This window comes from Neopsephotus bourkii, unplaced genomic scaffold (assembly GCF_033783945.1).
Source record: "Neopsephotus bourkii isolate Nb327-2 ecotype Australia unplaced genomic scaffold, CSIRO-AGI_Nbou_v1 NB_1298, whole genome shotgun sequence".
In the NCBI taxonomy this organism is placed as follows: Eukaryota; Metazoa; Chordata; class Aves; order Psittaciformes; family Psittacidae; genus Neopsephotus; species Neopsephotus bourkii.
In genome coordinates, this window is record NW_026901782.1 from 978,618 (window position 1) to 1,001,006 (window position 22,389).

Genomic DNA, 22,389 nt, shown 5'->3' on the forward strand with positions numbered 1-22,389 from the left:
CATGGCTGACAGATGAAAAAACAGTCAGTCTGGTCCATAAGGAAGATCAGAAGGCAAAGGTGTTCTCTAAATCTGAAGCCCCATTGCTGTCTGCCCTTGCAGTTCATAAGCAATTCTGCAGCAAACTTTGGTGCAGCTTCCCCCTTGGTCACAGTGAAGGAATTTCTCTTCTGTGCTTTCCCTGTCTTTTCTGCTGCTGGGTGTCAATTCTTCCTGCACCTTTATTCTCCATTTTGGGGCAGAACTCAGGCTCCCAAAATATCACTATAGCAATGCAGGCTCCTGTAGTTCAAATGTAAGTGTGAATTACTGTCCATCACACCAATGATCTATAGATTTCAACCTTCTTTCCTTCTCCTTCTTCTATCCTCTCTTATTCAGTGTGTAACCTGAAATTACCTGATATGTGCTTTCCTGAATACATCTCACTTGCATTGCATGTCACTCACATTCTCCATGAGTCTGTCATGGCGCAAGAATCATCTCCTTTTTTTCTCCTACTGCCAATCTGGTGCTAGTCTCCTTTGCAAATTGCTTCATCATTTACTTGCCAGGGGACAAAGATCCTTCTTATTTGCAAATGCATGTTGCTCAGAACAATCTTCCACCTCTTCTGTCCGTCCAAGTTTCATGTGCACTGAAAGCTGTCCTGATTTTTCAAATTCCATTGTTTCACAATTGTTTCTAGCCCTAAGGTGAGGGATGCTGCCCTTGTACAAGTGGGATTTCCAGAAAATCACTTTGGCAAAGGACCAGTGTCAGACATAAACACTAGGCTCTTGTTCGAGTAAAACATGCAAGAATTATTACTGTAAAATCAGGGTCTATTTTGAGGTTCTGCAGATGACTCTTTGGAGCTGATTTGCTGTAATACATTTGTTTACAAAGGAAGGGATTTTATGTTCTTCAGAGACAAGGTCACATCTTTTGGTAAGTACCCTAGAGAGATCCTAGTCTCCACAGATATATTCAGTTGAGAAAAACATAACAGATACCTCTGTCATGAAAAGGTGATATTGCTGGACCAGATAGAAGACTTTTTGCCTCTCTAACAGAAGGCAAAATGCCTTTGATAGAAGACATTTTGACTTGTGGTACTAAATAAGAGTAAAAATGTTCTACCCCTCTGATTCCAATTTTATTTTGCACTACGGTGATGTTGTTTCATACCCATCCCTGGCAAGATGGCATTCACAGCTGTGTTGGCTTTCACTTCACAGGGACCTCTACATCTTGTTTGTCAGGCTGAGCCCTACACAATCCCAATGAACATGCTGTGGATTAAAAGCCTCAGGCTTTGCTCCTATCACTGGCCAGTGGCGGTTGCTTCCTCTGTCTGTGCTTGTTTTCAGATGTTGGTTGCAGCTGTGGAGGTGATGAAAACAACTTGAACACTGGTGTAGACAATGATGAAATCTATTCCAAACCGAGCAGGGTCAGCCCTGTTGACATGGTGCTGAAAACAGTTCAGGTGCCTTTATACTCGCTCTGAAACCATTGTCAGCAAATGGACTACGGCACCTGCCATTGAGAATGGTCCAGGGTGGGCCAGCCAAGACAACAGCTGAGATGATGCCTGTCTGCTTATGATTATGTGTGAATGCTGAAGACATGTTGTTGCTCAGATATACAGTGCAAAGCTGTTTCCAGCGCTGTGTGGTGGATTGTTTACTGTAGACGTGCTTTTACAAACAGCTTGCAACAGTATGGTTTTCAAAAACCTTGGCTTACTCAGAGTTTCCAGATGTTTTTTTGTTGTTGAGCCTGTCCTTCCTAGTTCACTACCCAGGTACCATTTTCTTTTATGACGCTATCAAAATTTGGAGTGAAGCAACACAGACAGCGATAGACATTTGTGCTGTGAAAGCCTTATCATTTCCTTTCTGACTAAAAGGGACTACGTGGACTAGTTATTTATTACATTAACTGGATGAAACCACAATACTAAAACACATATACTAATAAGATTGCTTTTTGCTCTACACACAGTAGTTGCAAAGAGCAGTACTTGCACTGAATGCATGTCATCAAACTGGGTTTTGGCAGGAGAGGAATGGCTGAATGGATGAGGACCTCACATTTCCATTTCCTCCACTGCTTATAAGCAAATACATTATGGGAGAATGTTTTTCTCCATGGGAAGTACAGCCTATTCCCATATTTAGTAATCCATTTCATAGCCTAAGTTAAATCAGAACTATTATTTCCATCCAGCTTGTTGAATGAATCTCTGCAACTTTTGCTAGTATTATGGAAACAAATTTCCTCTTTCTGCTGCTTTTAAGAATGTTCCATCAATTTCTATTCCACCAAAGCCTTTTCATGACAATGGATATAGAAAATGGCTGTATTATTAAAAAGTCTGTAGTTCACTTATTTACTATTAAGAAAAGTAGCTGCATCTTTCTGTTAGAGAGAAACATTATTTTCATACAGTGAAATTCAGATGTAAAATCATTTCTTCAGTAACACTGAAAGGACTAGAAAGATGATCTCTGTGAGTAAGAAATCGATTAGTCAGACCAGCAAGGCTTTCCTGGTTAGGATACTTCAAAAAATTACTCTAAAAGAGTAATGGGTATTATATTCATATAAGTTTTTCTTCAAGTAAGAAGCAAACACTAGGAATTCTGGTCCCAATTTTGTATTTATTGAAGAAGCTATCTGTTTTTTTGGGGGGTTTTTGGTCTTCAGGGAACACATTTTCAACTGAACAGAAATGACTTAGGAACCTCCGTCTCATAGGAAGCCAGTAATGTCCAAGCTTCGAAAGTCTATGACGTTTCCAAAATGTGACTCATGTTCCTACGAAACTCCTGACATTTTTTCACAATAGTTTATTTAAGTATTCTCATAGCCTCCTTTTTCATCTTTCGTATTTTGAGATTGTTTTATTCAGTCTGAGGGCAAAATTAAAATACATGGAGAGAACATGCATGCCATCATAGGTGTTGCTGTACATACATTACTAAGTCTTCACGTGTTTCTTGAGTGTTTGGAATGGTTGCCTCTTGAAAGCAGGGAATTTTCTTGAAGTTTACAACAGTATCCATGAGAGCAAAATCTGATCCAGTCTGGATCTTAATACTATATATTTTACAAAACACTTTTCTTTTTTGTATTTCTTAATATATAGCTAGATTTTAATAAAGATAGATTTAGGAGCTCCTTGTTTTTTTAATAGAAAGGGCATTTACAAAACTTGAGGTATTACTTGGAAAATTCCGTGATTATTGTGAATCTGAGTCATGTTTTTTTGGTTAGGGATAAAACCAATTTAGAATGATATGGCTCATGCTTTAGAAATTTTGTTTTTGCTCTCAACAGATGGACCATATGGAAAAATGTGAACTTGCTACTGAGGCAGAAATATGAAGAGCAAGTACCATATTTCAAGCATTCTGTTTCCAGAGGCATGTTCTGGGAGAAGATTTATTTTCTCAGAACAATAAAGGCAATGTGTACTGGTTAGATACTTATTTTAATTAACACTGGAATACTAGAATTAAAAGTGGACATCTGTATTTTTAATGAAATAAGAAGAGAACCATATTTTGTCTCTTCAGTTTCCCAGTACACCCACTTTCAAGTACTCTCACGTTGCTGTATTATGTCCTGTTTTGCTACACAACATAAAGTTTCAATTCTGGCAAGTATTAGAGGGCATAGCAAAAGGCCCTGTAAAATACCAGTGGCCCTGACTATCCTGAGGAAAAGAATCCTTTTCCACTGACTTACTGCAAATGAGATTCACCCTCTCTGATTTTACAGCTCTGATGCTTTTTCCAAATAGGTCTTGGGCCACCCAGAGAGAGGCACATCTGCCAAATTTAGGAAATGCCTTTTCTTTCAACTCCAGCCTCAGAATTAAAGGTTATTTCTTGTCTACAAGAGGGGGAAAAGATCCCCACTTCAAGTGTCTCTGAGACATTTAATTAAAAATTAGCCAATCTATAGCACCAAAGAACAAACATGGTCAGATTTCTGAATTTAATAAATAAGAAGTCCCTGTACCTCTGAATCCGTCAAGACAATGTAAATTATTAGCAAGTCTGCTAGATGCTTAGCTCTGCTGCCTGGAGTTCTCTGAGCAGTGTTTGGATAGGAAGTCAAAACAGATAGGTAGGCTCTTCTACATGCCCCGGAGAGTCATAGCAAACTGCTCATCTTGTACTGCTGGCTTAGAATGATTATGGAAATTTAACACAAACCTTTTTATCTCTTTCTCTCTCAAAAAAGAAACCACGCCACCAGAGCCAGTAACTTTTCCATATTCACTTTAGTTAAAAATGATTCTAAAATCAATGAAATATTCATCACTTTCAGCAACAGAGCAATCTGTGAAAAACCAAAGCAAAACAAAGCTCATGAAGTGCAGCTAACATCCTTCTACAAAACCAAGAACACTCACAAGTAAAGCAGAACATTGTGGAGCTTGGGTTTTGTTTGTTTGTTTGTTTTATTAAGCATCATAGAGCTTTACCTAGGTCAGCCACCAGACTCATCTTTACAATTGTTTTTTGACTTTTAATTCCAGAAGAGTTACAGCAGGTGACAGTCTTTAATGACCATTGTCTCTTCTCTGTCTGAAAAACAGCAATATCCTCACAAAAGTGTCCCCTTTCCACTCGGTCCTGCTAGATATCACGTTAATGTCCCACGGTTTAAATGCTAACTTTCCTCTCAAGACAGAGGGAAGCAGTAACTCACTATGACTAGCTCACCTCCAGAGGTAAACGCTACCAGGCAGGATATGAATTACAGTGCTGTAGCTCTTCATGGATATTCTCCAACATAGTGGGCTATTGCAATAGCCCAGTACAGCACAGACCAGGATTTAAGAATGGTGCACAAGCACACCCTTCAAAATAAACTCATATGACTTCCTGAATCAAGATCCTCACACAAAATATTAACCTCTGTTAATTATCATTATATTTGTTGTTTTTTATGTAATTAAACAAAACAGCAAAAAGTCCAGTCATGAATCTGGTCTCTTGAGAAAGTGTTTAGTCACTACAGCACAAAATAAAAGTAACCAGTTTGTCCTGTATAAAAGGTATTTATCCAATGCAGTTATCCACACACCCTTTTTTTGATATTTGCAGTGTAGTTAGCTTGCAGTATCTATTTCATTATTTTTAACATGAGGCTCAAGTTGTGCTACTTCATGCCATGTTAACATCAATGGGGCTTGCTGTGGCAGTGTCATGCGGGAAGTTTTCCCAGTTAGCCTCTTTTATACCTCATATATAGAAGACAGAGGTTGTTCTTGCTAGGTTACAGTCACATCCATGTCCTTAAAAATGAAGAAATATCTAATGCCACAAGTACAGGAAAAGAGATTGTTCAGGTGCTCCTTTAAAGAAAAAGCATTTCTGGAACCTGATGGCTCCACCAAAGTAAGCAAATAGGTTTTCTTACCTGCACAGGTATCTTGGAGGGTTCGGGAGGTCTTTAACCATGTAGCACTCTCCCCCGTTTACACAGAAGGCTTTCTGCTTTATGTCACATTTTGTGAGATGACTTGTCCCAGTTGTAGATGTAGAAGTAGCTGGAAAAGACAAGAGTGAAAATATAGATCAGAATAGCTTAGTTTTACTTCCTGACTGGAAAATGTACTTCTGGGTGAGGAAAGAAGTAAGGTCAAGGAGAATCTGGCAATTCCTCTGAACTCCCTGTCTGCTGCAGCTACAAACACTACCTAACTCTGTGTTTTGTTGATTGACACAGGGAATGGAGTTTAAATACATACCTCAGAGATAGGCTACCCCACACCCAACCTGGGAAAAAGGGAGGATTTCACTAGCACTGTCCATCAAGTGACCTTGAATTTCTTCAACACACATTTAATTGAGAATGTGGAATCTATGTGCAATTAGTTATATTATGTTAATTGAATTCAAGTGATTTTGGGGTGTGAGAGTCATTACAGGCTGCTAATAAAAGTGCCCAATAAAAGGTGGCCTTGGATGAGGTTTCTTCCTGGCATTATCTTGAAGTAGGTTTTTTCATTGGAGCTTAACCGGAGCCCCTGTGCTGATCCAGTCTCTCAGGACTGAACCCCTTGGTCCAGACACTGCTTTCTTCCCAGGGGAGAGGGTGGTGAGCTGAATGCTGAATACCTCTTCCCTTGCTCGTAAGAGGGAGCTGCTTTGACTCTTAGGGAGGCAGAGGACAAGGGGGCTGAAAGCATCGTCCTTTCTTGTGTGTGTACGATTGCTATCCTTGTGTCCACAGGAGCCTTTGATCGGTAAGCCAACCTATCATGTCCTGGAGATGGGCTTGAATTATTAGCAGTTTGGGCTACCAATGCTGCTAGACACCATTAGGCATCTAAATTGCTATTAAATAGGAGTACCACTGTTAAAAAGTGGAAGTACCACTGCAGAAAACTGCAGTGTTTCTTAACGTACTCCCTGCTGTGTTTAGGGGAAACCTGGAGAAGGCAGGAGCATGGTTTGGTTAGCAAACCTAGGAGACTGCCATGGTAGGATGACAAATCTAGCATTAGGATTTGCCCCAGTAGTCTGTCAAGGAAATGCTCTGAGCAAAGTACAGTACTCTAAGCAAGGAGCAGTACAGTAGGAGAAACAGTGCTCAGAAAGTCCCCCCCTATAGTCATTGCTGATAACTGCTAGAGTATGGTGAATCTGTCTGAGGTTGCTCTAAACTAGCTAACTGCCACAGTGATTTATGGGGAGACAGTATTACGTCCTCAGATGCTCAACGCTACTCTGTGCTTGCAAAACTACTTCCATGAGTTGAGTTAAAACCAGGTCAGACATGTACCTGCTAGGCTGCAGCTGCAGCCTCAAATGAAAATCTCTGGCTGCCCCCTAGTTCGGGTAAGTTTTGCTGTAAAACATGGTAGGTATGCTTGAGGCCTGTACACCAGTCAGTACCCAGCTCAGGAACCATGCCACTGATGGGCTATGTGATATCTGGCAACTCATTCATGTTATTAGCTTAATTTTATGTTACCTGACTAAAACTGAATTTTCAGTTGTAAGGTGCTCTCCACTGATCACAGAAAGCAGCTCAACTTATCCCCGCTATGGGTGGTCTGTCTCCCTGCATTGACTGCAAAGCAAGCTTAAACTCTTGAGAATAAGTCCCTAATTTTCAAATGGCTAAAGCTAACTGAAGTGGCTACCTCTAATCTGTAACAAGTGGGGAAAGATTCCTGCAAGGTTTCTGTTTACTCATCTCCAGACATACAGAAGTAAAAAATTTTCTTACAGTGCTGAACAAATCCCAGTATTTTTATTTCTGAAAGACAGCTTCTATCCTGAGGTGGAACAATGCTTATATCTACTGACTGATTCCAATGGAGCTGTCTAGAAAGCTGCAAGCACCTATACAAAATCTGTCTGATAGTCAAAGCTGTTTCTAACATGAAGGCACCCAAGGGGCATTGTTTGTAGTAGGCAATGTGTGATGTTCTACCATTTGCTGCAAACATTGAATCCAAAGAAAACAGTTGTTTTTTGTTTTTTTTTTTCAGCAGATTGGCCATAAAGAAGTAACACTTACACATTTCAAGTTCTTTTTTCTGAGAATTAGGAGGAAGCAGTCCCTGTCATACTTGGTTTTCACGTGTTTCCCATCATCTTCCAAGTAAAACTGCAGTTTTAGCACTCAGCACTTGGGAGAATGTGCCACCTTGGCTGTCACCATTTTCAGAGTGGATTTAGCTATATTATATCCCTTCCTTCCTTTGCCATTAACTACCAACACAGCAGCTTCTTTCTCTTTCTTCCAATGATGCCTTGCTTGCATTGGGTGCCCTTCTCTGATGGGCCAGGAAAAGCCCTCCCATGACCTCTGAAACTCAAGCTCCCTCCTGCTTCTCACTGTTGCACCCACCCACGGTGTCACATCTATCCAGATCCTGGTCTTGACTGGGAGCTCTAAGTGCCAATGAAAATGCAAACATAGAGCACTAATTCCTCGTAATAGCACATTCCTTTCTCCTGGCCCCTCAAAGCATGATTTATAACCTCTCACACCAGGATAAATTTATGCCTTGTCTAGAGGCAGGAAAAGGGGTCATGTTTTAAGAGTAGTCAGACACTCTTTCGGCTAGCACCGGTTTAAACAGGACTTTGCACTCAATGTTGACAAAAGACTGGCCAACAGACTGCCATCAGCTCAGTGGTGAAGGGTCGTCTATCCTTGATATCAATGGATTGACCACCACCCTTGACATGAATCACAGGATGGGGAGATTTGCCTTGTAGAAGGGTCTTTCAGTCTTCCTGGCTTTGAAGGAGACTGGGTTACTAGTCCAAAGGAGATGCCTTAACGTGACAGGCTATAGCACACAAAGGCCTAAGATGTAATAAATGTGGGTGAGTGAATCACATCTACATAGTAATGCACATTTTTAAGGCCTCATGAATCTCAAGAGGTAACTCACTATTAAGCTTACCCCTGCTGATAGCCTATCCACCATTGTGTATTTTGAGTTACTAAAAGACTTCAACCTGCAAGTGGGACAGGGACTCTGAGGATGTCCTCGAGCTCAGAAAGCTAATTCATTAATTTGGAATTAAAAAAAAAAAAAAAAGAATATTGTCTGTGACATTTCTAACAAAAAAATATTTTACTACTCCGCTGGCTAATGGAATGTTTTAAATTGAATTATGAAGGTAGATAGTAACAGGTCAGCTTGTAGCTATCTGTAATTGTTTTCATCACCTTGCTTACTGCTTTTTCTTTAAGCAGCAGCTCAATCAAAAGCAGATCACAGTGGAGTTTCACAGTAACAGCTATTTCCTAGCTGATGCAAGCGAGCTTTGGAAAGCAGCAATTGGTCTGAACTGATTACTAGAGATGGGAATAATCTGCAGCTCTCAGAGTAATCTCATGATACAAGGGCTTTACACGTATTTGTGAGGAGTGCCTCTACCCACATTTTTGGCATCGCATGGTCAAAACTGTTGTATAAATCTTGCATGAGCATTTTCTCTACATTACTGATTCGCTGGCACTGTAGTCCCAGTCTGCCTGAGCTTGGAAACTCCATGGGGTGAGGGGAGGAAAAAAGTCACCAGTGAGTTAATTTTGATCTTAATTTTGCTTTGCACAGGACACATACTTTTTATGGCATATGGCCAATATTCTGGGTATGCGCTGTAAGTCTATTTTGCAAATTAAATACAAGAAACACTAACTATGGTTTTGAGTTTCACTTAAACCCACATAACGGAAGAAATGTGGTGTTTGGGAGCAGGTGTTCATCAGAGCTCATTTCATACAGCCCATAACTAGCCCTAAAACACTGACTTTCCATACATCTCTAGCAGACATGGGGTTGAAGGATGTATAGTGGGAATGACTGGCAGCAGTGAGGTAAAGCACAGCTATAGACCATGTAGCTGTGTGGTGTTCTTTACTCACCTACTCATAATTTATGCCTCCTTTCTTTTATGTGTTTTTTTTTTTTCAGCCACAAAAGCACGAGGTAGAAAAGCTGTTTTTCTCCTAAGTTCTACACTAAACCCCTGGCTTAGTGAAAGGACCAAATTACATGCTGTAATGAAACTCAAAAATATCATGCATGAGATAACATCTGAAAACACTGCATGCTCTACACTTCTTTTTTTTCCTTTCCCGAATGCAGAAAACACCACCCTCAGAAAAAAAATGGAGCCAGAATGAACACAGTCTCCACTAATGTGTATCTTCACACATGACACTGAAAAACAATGAGATCTGCTTCCCTCTATGGAAACCATTTCAAACCATTACAGTAAGAAAACTAGAAGCTATTGTGCCTTTCAAAAACTACTCTCTAAAACACGAATTACTGCTGTAAAACTACTTTAGGAACATTTTGTGTTAAGTAGACAAAACTTCATGTAATTCTGAGCTTACCTGGGGAATCTCTGACCCTTTTTTGTCTTGAAACAGAAAAATGCATTGTCTTTCTCTCTCTTGCTTTCCAAAACCCCCTCTTAAGTTCAGCAGCTGCAGCAGCAGGACTCCCAGGCCCTGCACTGGTGAGGCAGTCTGCTGAGAAGAGCCCTAAGGGTCCTCTTGAGTACAGACTGAGAGGAAAGGGCTTTGCAACCTAAACAGAATAGTATCCATGCCTCTTTGAATTAAGTTTCTGCAAAGCTGGTGTAAAATCAGAGGACACATTCAAAGTCGTGCAAGGGGACTAGTGAGATATCTATGACTAAATGGATACGAAGTGAAGTTGCAGCTGCAGCACAAAGGAAGCTCCTTCTTACTGAAAGGCCACTTATGGGATGTAAATACACCAGCTAATTGACTGCAGGAAAAGAGCCTTCCAGTCTCCTTTTGTAAACAAATAGAGTAAATTAATGGGGAAGAACAGAACAAGTACTTCTGCTTATCAATGTTTTCTGAGATTAAGGCTTAAGCAAAGACTACCTGCAGCTCATGCCAAAGGAAGAGGAAGGGACCTGCATGAAATGAAGGAGGGACAGATGGAGAGAAGGAGCAGAGAGAGCAGACACAAGTGAGCTTTGACATGACACTATAAGTAAGTCAGCTTTACTAACTCATGTTCCTTCCCTTAAAGCTCAGTCATTTCTTTAGAAGCAGAATCCAGTTCTCTCTTGACTTGCTGATGGTCAGTTTAAAGATGTCCAGCCCTGATCTGCATAGGAGATTGATTCCCCCAGTACCACTGGCTGTAGCACTTAATCCTTCTATGTCTCATGTAAACCATCTATGTTTTCTTCCCACTGAGTACTGAGCCTCTTCAACATACTTCAACTTCCCTGATAAGCCTGATTGATTGATTTGCAAAGTATTTGTGATTGCAGAAAACCTTGGCATTTCTTTGCTGCACTGAAGAATTAAAACTGCTGGCTCTAGCATAACTGTGTGCAGCAAAAGCTCTATGGGTAACTTCAAGGAGAACAGAAAGCAAAACCTGAGAGTAATCAAAACCTAACCCCTTTCTGAACAGACAAGAATTTCCGTATTACCAGGTGTGTAGAAGGATGTGTTTCATGCCCTTCATATTTAATGGTTTCAGAGCTGAAACTGCATCCATGGACATTTGAACGTACTAGGTTTTAAAACACTACAAACACCAATGTGTGAACATCACAGAAAAAAAGAAATAAATCCGAATCTCTATAGGAGGAATTTATGATCTATTTTGTGGGGCTGCTTAGAATTTTTTACTTTGGTGATGTAATAACTTAAACTGGCTGCTCAATCTAGTTACAAAAGTTTTTAAGCTCTGTCTTCACAACACGCAATGTAGCAGATTCCTGGGACTTTCACAGAGATTGTTTAAGGAGCTTGCTGTTTTGCTAGCAGCTGGAATTAAGTGCATTCAAGTTAGTAGATTTACTCTTTGGCCCTAAGACAGTGCTTTCTTGCTTTGGCATTATCTCTATGAAGATCAGAGCCAGCAAGAAGGAAACAGGAAATCACTGGGCCTGCAAGATAGAAACTTCAGGAAAGATTGAGAGCACATAAACTCTTGCTGAACCAAGCCAGCGAGAGTTCCCCCTACAACACAGACTGAGCGGCAGCTTCCCCTCACTAATCCAACCTTAGCAAAGCAAAGCAAAGTCAAAGAAAAAAAAAAGAAAGAAAAAAAAAGAAAGAAAAAGAAAAACAGAAGACAGACGCTTCAGCTCGCTGCACCACCCGATCGCTTCCTCCCTGATAGGCCAACAGACTGACCCAGTTGGCAGGCGCGCGACTTCAAGACCTGCACAGCATCTGGCTCACCACAGAGGGTCAAGAGGTGACACATGCTAAAGATGGCCTGAGGGGAACAGTTTTTATTTGCTTCATTTAACTTTGAGATGGGAGGAAAGATTGGCAGAGACACACATAGCTCACAGGTTAGTGGGGAAATGCAGTTACTGCTTGACAGCACTAGAGTTTTCAGAAAAAAGGGGTAACATGGGTTGTGGAAGAGTGCAAGGGTGCATAAAGAGACCTGGTCGAAACTGGGTTGTGAGACAAGGCATACTTTCCGATTGCCATGAAAGATGTCAGCTTTCACTCCAGGGTGATGTGATAACTCTCTGCAAAAGGTCTGCAAGAGCCTTTGGAAAACATTCCCCACCTGGTGAGGGGAGATGTGAATGGCAAGACACAAGGCAGTGACAGGCCAGAAGGTCCCAAGAGGAAAAATGTGTGTGCGGTGGGGAAGGGCAGCGAAAAAAGAAAAGAAAGGAAGTGCAAAGGAAATAGACGCAGACGGAACCAGTGCGGGAAAAATATGTCTAAACCCAGGAACGTTAAACTGACAGCCAGATAGGCAAGTGCCTTTACTATTAGGGGACTCTCAAACAACCTTGAAAATGGAATGGGTGTGAAGGTCTGAAAACTCACAGGCCTTAGATTAAAGCAGACAGCAGATAAGGAGATGAATGCAACTGCCGTGATGCTGTGAACTTTACCCAGTGTGAAGTCCTTTGCTGCACTGGAGAACATCCCACTATGCAGAAAATCTTGAGTGGCCAAATAAACTGTAGAAAAGTATTCCTGGCTCACCTTGCTTAAGAGGCTTCACCCTGCTCTTTTTCATGCTCACTCTGCAGCAAGGTAAGGTCAATAACTCATTGGGCTGGAAATTTCTAACAGGGACAGAGCCCATGCATAACAACTAGTAATACATTTGGCAAGATGTGTGCCATCATGGAACCTTACTCTCATGTACCTCACAGTTCCTCCACAGAGCTCTAAATGGTCTCTTCAGGCTGCTGGGGAAGTGCAGGTACGGATACATCATCAGTGCAGATACAGAGCAGACCCTCAAAACTGTAAAGGAGACTTATAAGAGGAGTACTTGGTACCATCAAGTTTCACTTGATGGGTACGTAGTGACACTGACATAACCATTTCCTTATCATATTGAGTACTGAAATACCTCCATCCCTTTATAACGTAGTAAAAAACAGCTCTTGCTCCTCTTTCCTCTGAAGGATTTTTCTTATTAACACCAAGTATCCTATTATACACCTGTAGATAAGTGCAAAATATCTGGTTCTTTAGTGCTATCTTCCTGCAAAAATGCAGGGATAATAAAGACTATTCAGCAGCTTATCTAAGGAAGCATGCAAACTTTCTATTACAAATGATGTTTCATATAAAGTCAGGAAACCTAATTCAGGAAAGCATTTCAGGAAGAACACACTTAAAACCGAGCACATAAGCCCTCAGAAATTCAAGATATCTCTCTAGACCTTCTTAATTTATAGTCACATTCACTTCCTTGTTTTCCATTCCTATTGCATGCTCTGCAGTGAAAAACATGTATTTGTTTACTAATTCCACAATGAAACAAGCTTCAGTGATTTTGAGGTACATAGTCAAAGTCCATAAGGGCATGTGCCCTTCCTCTGTACTTATCCCCAAAGCACAGAAGGCTGCCTGTTGCTTTCCTAGTGGCCTTCTGCTTCATGGGGGTGGCCATGAGAAAAAGCCACTGGAAACTTGAGGCATGAAAAGACTGTGCTGGCCCTGAGGCATTTACAGCTCAACCTCTTTAACCAGCTTGAGGTTCCTGGGTGGTGAGGAAAAGAATAGCACAGATTGGTTCTTCCTGTGTAACAGTAGCTCTTGTGACACCCCTTGAAACACAGGCTAGTATGGAAATATACATCCATTTCTGAGTTAAAGATATGGCAAAGGCAACTTCTCTCAGAAAAAAAAAGGATTGCTCACAGCTTGCCAAGTATCTCCTTGATATCTATTATAAGAAAGCATTACAAGAGAGGACCCCCAATAACACTGGCAGGTGTGGGAGATAAGTAAAGAACAAGAATGCTTATTGAAGATAAGCTTCCTTCCTAATGCACTGAAGCTTGAATTTATTTGTCAGTTTATTTGGATAATTGTATTCCAGCAGAGATTACTGAGACCTTGTATTTTTAGGTTTTTTTTAATAGGTGCTTTACAAGTCAAACTAATGTGTAGAAATGAAGGAAGACTTACTCTCTCCCTCTTAAAACTTATTCCTGATACTTGAAATAGATCGTTTCCCCTGGAAAAAGGTATGAGAAACTGTTAGACATAGGTGCTGGGCTCTGCTGGAGGATCCAGCCTTCTGTCCTGTTTTTGCATTGCTCACTGAGACCAAGGAGAAAAATCTTCCCTGGGAGGGTGCACAGGCAAATGTCCACTCTGCTATACCCATCTTTTGTAACCAATGGCACCCATCTTTTCTGAAAAACACAGTTACTCTTTGTTCTGGCACTTTATTTTATTTATCTGGTAACCTTATTTTATTCAGCTGTTACTTCTTCAGTGAAATCATATTTTAACGTGCTGATATGGTAACTGTCATTTAATCAGTACCTGTTCTCAAGAAACACCAGAGAGGACTACCCAGTAAGCATCTCACTGTGCCAGACAGTTTTTAAATGTTTATGAGAAGTTTGCATTTTTTTTCCACTTTAGAAATAGTACATTAAAATAAGCATAAGGTTATTGTTCTAGCCTCTAAAACAAGTCTGGTAAAAAAAAATACAACCATGTAGAAAAATAAAATGTGTTCATGCTGAGAGTAAATGGCACATTTCCTCCAGCAGTTAATTTCTACAGTCTGGTTATAAATCTGTCAAAAATCAGATTTATAATGAAATGCTAACAGATTCCAAGCAATTGCTGTGTTAGTGGAGTCACTGTTGTACTCATGTATTTGTGCAGACACAGACCTGCAAGAAGGATGGATCCATAGGAATGAGAAAGGGGTTCAAAAGCCTGAGCAGGGTTTGTTTACTTGCAAGAGGCAGTCTTAGAGTGAAGGAGAACATGCAGTCCAGATGAACATCACAGTTCCTGCAGAAAACCAAGATTTCTGTCCAGTTGAGGGAGGAGATGTGTCAACAGTGCATGTACAGTCCCATGAGAGAAAACTTGTGACCAAAAAAAAAGATACACATGGTATCTGCCTTTCTAATGTAAACCACTTTTGCTAAAGCAGCGATACCCTTGATCCTTGCTCTTTAGTTTAGAAGGGGCTCTTTGCTGGTATTTATTATTTCTGTTGCTGTAAACAGCTGGGATGCTGTTGTATAGCAAGATCAAGGAGAACATCAGCAAGAGATGCTGCTCACAGAGAGTATAAAGGGCAAGCAACAGAGGTATGCAGAGGTGGGAACACAAGAAAATGTCAAGAAACTTTTCGTGGTGACAGCCAAGGTTTTTTGTAGGTTATTCCACAAAAGAGAATATTCCAAGTAAAATAAAGACAAGTGGCTTACAGAGACCCCCTTCCATCAGGGGGCAACATTTGAAGTGACTGAAGAACTGTTTCATGGAAAGCAGCAGTCGCTGCCTGGAGGTGGGAACCTACACCTATACGATGAGTGGAATAGCGGTTAAGGTGTAAGGGTTCTGGCATGAAATGAGATGTGAAAGCACTGGAGGGATGTGGAAGAAGAGCACTGACAACACTGGAAAAGCCTGATGGGGTGGTGATCTGAGGTGTGTGGGTAAAAGCAGAAAGCTGTGCTCTAGTAGCCTAAGGTCCTCCAGACACAAACAACCAAGCTGGGCACTTTTTTAAGGTGCCTGTGCCAAGCCCACACCTTTTTAACATCTTCATTTAAAAACACTACATGGGGTGAAAGGATCACATCTCTCCTATAGACTGGGCCTAATCTTTTGGGTTCATTGCAGAAAACTGTTAGTGAACGTGGTACCCTACCAGTAACCTTCCCATGCTTAATTTGCTCCAAATACCTTTGAGTTCCTTGGTATTAAAATGAAAGCACATGCTCATCAGTAAGCATCTTAGGGGGTTTGTTTTCCCATCTTATTTCAGTCTACAAACTGAATCATTACTGTTTCTCATCTACTGCTGAGAAATACAGTTTTATGGTGCCATGGGGTGTATGTTCAGGTAGAAAAATGTGCTAATGAGAACTTTCAGCATCAAAAGTGCCTTCTGCAGGTTACTGCAGAAACTGCCATCCACCCCCCCCCCCCCACAGGAGAAACCCTAGGGATTGCCCTTGTCATACTGCCCATCTGATACAGCATTATTTCCCGTGTTTCATCCAGTAATTTAACAAAGTCAAAAAATAAAACAACCCCAAAGGCTGGAGGAAAATTTTACACCCGAGCGCAACAAAGGCTGGGTGGTTTTCACCAAAAAACAGAATGTGGCTTCACATGCCACAGTTATTGGGCACACGTATCAATCTTTTCTACGCTTGTTAGGAACAAAGAGAAATTTCCGAAGGTCTCCAGGACACAAGAGCAATTGGGAACAAACCAGTGAAAAGGGAAGCTACCAAGTGCTCAGCAACAATGTTTTAGGCGAGCACTTAACCGTGGCAATGGTGGGACTCTCCTGAAGTTGTAGAAGATGTAGCCTTCACATTTATTTATGTAAAGATATTGTAGCATGAGCTAAACCAAGACGATTAATAGCCTGAGACATTTAAAAATGCTGAATCAAGCCTTCAGCATTCCAAGATTAGTTTAGAAGGAGAAGAGCAGAATATAAAAAAAATCATTCAGTGGTTTTATTGTTTTGTTGGTTTTCAACATTTGAGCCTATTTTGTACCGTGACCCAAAAACTCAGGATTTCCCTTTTTCCTCTCAAGTGAAAGCTAAAATGTACCTTGAAGAAAGAAACCAAATGCTACAGGGATTCTGCCTACTTTATGTGCTGGTAGGACCGCAACAGCATTTTACCATAGCCTGAGAAACAATGAAATTTACCTCAAAACTGCCTCTAAATACTGTTTTCAAAGGATCTTTGGCTGCTGTATCCAGAGTGAACAGCAAGGAGCAAATTACCAGCCCAGGAGGTGACAAGGGTTTTAGTAATGACCATTTTTTTTGACTCTTACGAATACCAAGACAAGGTCAAACCTTTTCACAGAACAAAAGTAGCCACTGGCTGATTTTCTCCAGGGCTGAGGAGTGGTGGTGGATGCCAGCCTGGTGTGCATAGTGCTACCAGTGCCAATGCTGTTGGCATGAGGCTGTTTGGTGGGACTGGTGCCTCTGTGCTTTCTGCTGTTAGCTCACTCCTGCAGCCTCCCTTACCGGCTTGCACCTCAAGGAACTCAGTTAGGTTGCTGGCCAAAGACCCCAGTGAATACAAAGTAAGAACAGCAATTCTAGCCTAAGCCCATCCTGCCTTTCACAGGATGCGTTTCCTTACTGGTAAATACTTCAAGGTCAATGAAGACAAGACAAATTTGAGTATCTCAGAATGACTTTTTTCTTTCTTTCTTCAGGGTATTCTCTTACAGTCAAGCAAAGCTGACTTCATGTCTTTTTCGACTTTCCTGTTGACTTAGAGACCTATGTCAGCTGTCTGTCTTATTTAACTGTAGTCAGCAGGACACAAAACCTGACAGATAAAGCTGTGGCAGACACTGTTGTCTTCCTCCATTTACCCAACATGGATTGTTTCATTCCATTTTGTTACCAGCAACACCAATACCATGGCACCAATGGAATACTTGTGTTGGTATAGCAGTGGTGAGCTAAGTTACAGTGCTTGGGCAATATTTAACACACGTAGTACTGTAGAGACTGCACTCTGATGCATATCCTGTGTGTGTCTGCCATACTGGTGCAGTACATCCTACTTGTCTCATGGACACCCATTGTAAGAGCAGAAAATTACCTACGCCTGGAGAGCAATGATACTGATTCTTCAGAAAGTCTACCAAAAATGCTTTCCTTTTTACTCATTTAGTGCTCAATAGTTGGGATAGCCACAAAGTGTCTCACATTTTACTACAGCATACTGCTGGCTTTCTTCAGACCAGCTTGAGAAGTCTTCAGCTGGCCTGCTTTTCAGACAGGCTGGGCTCATCCTGCCTTGAAGCTGCCTTGTGTTAGAGAGTCCAAAAATGGAAGCAACCAAAACATCAACACTCATTAAAATCTGAGTTTAAATGCAACAGTATGAACTCCTCGTGGAATTACCCCAGGTCTGTCTTGTAACTGAGATCAGTGTTTAGCCCTAAGTCAATAGCAGACACATTTTATAAATGAGTGAAAACAGGATGCCATTCATTACCTCCCATCTCTCACACATATTCTGTGTGATCTGGTGGAATGTTTCCCACTGGAAAAATAAATGGAAGAGGTTATCACTTTGAGATAAAATAGAATAAAGCAAGTTTCAGGGATTTCATCTTTGACCTTAAAGCATGAAATTCGCCAACTAAATTCTGTTTCCAGAGGCTGAAAAAGAATTATGGCTGCCTAAAATGATACTTCTCCTGGCTCTGCGCAGAGCTGAAGTCCAAGCCTGGCTCTCACTGTTGCAGCAGTGGACTTGCAGAGCAAGTTTACACCTTTCCCTCAGCAGTTTATTTTATGGGATTCCAGACCAGCAATCCAGAATGTCTGTCTCAGTCTTTGATTCTCTGTTTCACTGATTAAGGCCATTACAGTTTCTTCTCCCTACCCCACATACATGCTCGTACAGCACGGTGCTTGCAAGATGTAAGAACAGCAGGGATGTCTGGGGGCTCCAGAAACACCAAACCCTGGGAAATACTGCCCTGCTCTCCTGCGGGCTAGTGAGGGATGTGGCAGCAGGTGACATTCTGGGCTGGCAAAGATGCAACTTTCTCACAACCAACTTGGACAGGGCTGTCCTCTTTCCTTTCCTCCAGGTGTGAGCTTGTCTGAAGGGCAGGAGAAGTGTGTAATTAGAATAAGAGGCTGGGGGGTTCTTGTGTGGGAGCAGGCTGGACACAGTAACCAGACCCATCAGTAATTGCATCCCCTGCATGTTCTGGTGTGTCTGGCTCCTCTCCTAGACTGACTGCTCTCTGGAGACAGGTCTGGTTATATCTTGATATAGAGCATGCCCTTGATGTTAAATAAAGGGTCACAAAGAAAAGCCTCAGCTCAGCTACTTAGTCTGACCAAAAAAAAAAAAAAGTCCTGTTAATGCTTTTTTGAAGTGGTCCATTTTTCTGAAACTTCAGCAGCCTGTTTATTATATAGATCCTATTGGTTTTGATTTGAAACTGGAGATTCAGCTTTTCCATGGGTTTCTCTTCCCTAGCCCTTCCCTAGGCCTTTCTGGATTTTCAGTAGAGAGTGACAGGCACATTATGAGAGGAAATTACCAATCAATACAAGACAAGTGAGGCAATTATCTTAGCTAATTCCAGCCAGTAAGGTAAGGAAGCTGAATAAAGATCCCCCTTTCTTGGCCTGTTAAATAATAAAGTTAATTAACCTTTGGGCTTCGAGTTTATGCAAAAACTTAGCCCAGAAAGCCTGCTTAGAGCACTTCCTAGATGCAGCAGGCATGTATACCATTCCCAAGGTGTAAAAGACATGTGCAGTGGGAGATGGTGAGCCTGGGTATCAATCTCACTGTCTCTCAAATACCTTGAAAAGGCCTGCCTGGAGTCCTACCATATTCAGTGCCGAGCTGCAGCCAGCAGAGCTGTGTCAGCATTCTCTGACTATGCAGTAATGCCAGCCTTGCTCATCAAGGACAGAAACTTTCCAGACACGCCAATCCTTCTTGTACCTCCTCCAAAAACCCATCCAGTTCAGTGCCGCATTTTGTGCTCTGCTCCAGCAACGCTCCAGCTACTTGAGGAGCTGATTTAATGGCCTGAACAAACGATGTGTTGGTTCAGCCTGTGCTTTCACACACTGCAGCCTAGTAACACTCCTTCGGTCCCTGCTCCCTTTTATAATACATGTGATATAATTCTTTTAGATCACATTTCTTGTTTTGCAAAATTCTGTCTCACGTAAAGTAAAAGTAATACATACAGCAAACAAGCATGGATCCAGATCATGATTGCCAGACATGATCATTGTATAATGACCTCAGAGAAGGTGAGATTTAAAAGACTCAAATCAAAAGAATCAAGTGAATTTTTGGCAATGGTCTGTTGCTGGAGGAAGAAAGTCAAAGGTAAATTAAATGCTTCAAGAAATTATTTGCTCATATGATTATATAAAACATATTTATGTAAAAAAGAAGGAATAAGTAAGAGATATATCTCTGGCCATTTATAGCATGTCCATAATTCTCGTTTTTTTACTTCTTAAGGAGCATGTTCAGCAATTAATCTTAGAGCCAATATCTAAACCAGATTGCAGTGCTTTAAGTACTCCTGTTCTGAAGTGTCAGCAAACCCCAAAAAGGAAAATACATATATGCGAAAGTCTAAAGTGTGTGTGGATCCTAGGACTTACAGCTCTTCAGATCCTTTGTGTATGACTGTTATTTTTGTCCCTTGGAGTGCTTAAACTAAAATGTTTGGTCTCCTGCCTTCTAAATATAATGCCTGCACAACCTGTATTAAAATGAAAGATTGCACTTGCAGGTGGACATTAAACCATGTGGAATCACATTCCCCACTTATGTGTCGGGATCAATCCCATCATTTCTTAGAATCAGTATACTGATTACAGTATTATATAGTATACCACAAAAAAAAAGAAAAAAAAATAGTTTGGCAAGATTTCATGGCTGATGTGAACCTTCAGAATCCAGCACTGCCCTTGACTCTGGCTGCATGTGAATATTTCTTCCATTAAACCGTGATCTCATACAGTACATTTTTCATAGGTGCTGAATATGAATAGGTTTCACCGAAACCAAAGGGACTGGCAGGTGCTTATTACTTCTGTTTAATTAATCTCCTGCGTTTTTTTCACACATTCATGCACAGCAGAGATCTCCCATAGCAGCAGGAGTAGATGGCAGTTTTCAGTGAAAGGCTGGTGATTTATGAGATGGATGGCACACTGCCAAAGACTTGCAGGCCCTTGACGTCAAGCACTCGGCTTCAGCATCTGAGGTGATCAATGAATTTGTATAACTGAATATTTGAATACCCAACTGCTCTGATCATCCATTTATGAAAATCAGGCTTCATTAAAAGTTGCAGTGAGAAGTGTCCTAACAGCCATTCTGTTTTCTTTCTCTTATTCTTCTGATTTCCATGCAGCTTCAGGTCACTGCAGTGTCACTGAAGCACGTGGAAGTAAAAAGCAAGGGACACTTTATAGCTACAGCACATCCAGACTCTCTGAAACACTGTAAAGGGGAGGCTTTTCTAAGGTCCTTGTGAGCACCCATGGGCTTATGCTGTGGTTACTATCAGGGTTTCTTCTTCCAACACGTTAACAGGCTCACAAAAATCCCTCCTTAATAACCTCCTTAATCCCTCCTTAATAATGCACCTATTTCAGATTAGGTCAAATCTGGTCTTGATCTCTTCTACTGCATAAAACACTTGGCTGTGTGCTGTCTTTGAAGGCACTGGAATCTGAAAGGAAAGCGGAAATTTTCCTGCCATATGCAACAGATGCAGTACTGCTAAAGCCAGATGAAAAAGTGGCTGGGAAGAGACAACCTCATTCCTCTTGGGAAGCAGCAGAAGCAGATGAAACTATATCTTTCTTCCACCTGCCTTCTTATTTTTATGTGCCTCTGTAGAGGCACCCTCAAAATGATGAACAAATGTGGATGAGGCTGTGGTGGAAGGGAAATTCAGATAGAACAAAACCCTATTCCTTCACATGCTGAGAACATCCGTTGCTGGTCCAAGGCTCTGCAGGGGGAATCAGATTTATGACACAGTTTTGGAGACTTCTTCCTCCTCCTTCTCCTCCTCTTACTAACCTGTTTCTTCAGCCTTGCCAGACCTCTTGACCTGACTGACAAATACCTCAGAAGAAGACTCCCCTCCCTGGCCATAGTTACCTTTACATGAACTGCTAAGGCTCCTCACCAGGAGGAAGAGGAAAAGGGCAGACAGCTCCTGCACGCACTGTGGTAGACTATTGTGCAAGGATGCTGCCACAGAAACACCTATGCAACATGCACCTGATACTGCTTTTGGGAAGACAGGTCAACAGGCAGAGCAGCAACAGCTCAGGCAGAGAGGGCCATAAAGAGGGAAGGACTAGTGGCAGTCTGGTATTGTCTGCCCCTAAATCACATTCTAGGTATGTCTCCCTCAGCTACACAGAGAGCTGAAACCAACTGGCTTCTTCATTAGTGTGCTGAGAGTTAAGGTTGAATAAACACATGCTCTTTCACCTCCAAAATAGGAAAATAAATATTCAGGATGCTTATAATGAGCTTCTAAGAGAACAAAACATCTTATTTCAGGGGTTTCAGTCTGCTCCAGATGGGTTGTGCAAAACATCTGAGAGATGGTCAGCATCACTGGGTGGGAGCCCAGTGTCCAATACTGCTGGCATCTCTGAGCACCCCAGCCTTACTATGCAGAAATACAGGTAAAGATGACCATAGTGTAAAACATTGTTGGCTCAAATGTCTTTAGCTCCTGAGATCACAACAAACCCACTTCAGCTGCAGGTAACCATCAGCTCATAGACAGCTGCACATCGCTCTCGTGTTGCCACACAAGAGGAAGATGTCAGCATGAGCAGCATCACATCAACTAACA

The 22,389-nt window shown here is 41.4% G+C and overlaps 1 protein-coding gene across 13 annotated transcripts in view; it reads right to left on the reverse strand.

Annotated features, from left to right (window-relative positions):
• The window catches only part of NRG1 (neuregulin 1), a 182,010-nt gene that overhangs the window by 26,015 nt on the left and 133,606 nt on the right, over window positions 1–22,389 (reverse strand). For 12 of the 13 annotated variants that reach the window (XM_061366109.1, XM_061366111.1, XM_061366114.1 and 9 more), the window contains one exon: window positions 5,425–5,554. In XM_061366109.1, coding sequence (XP_061222093.1) covers window positions 5,425–5,554 — 130 coding nt within the window. Of the gene's footprint in view, window positions 1–5,424; window positions 5,555–22,389 lie in introns of those variants that run through there. The other variant, XM_061366118.1, reaches the window with a different exon arrangement.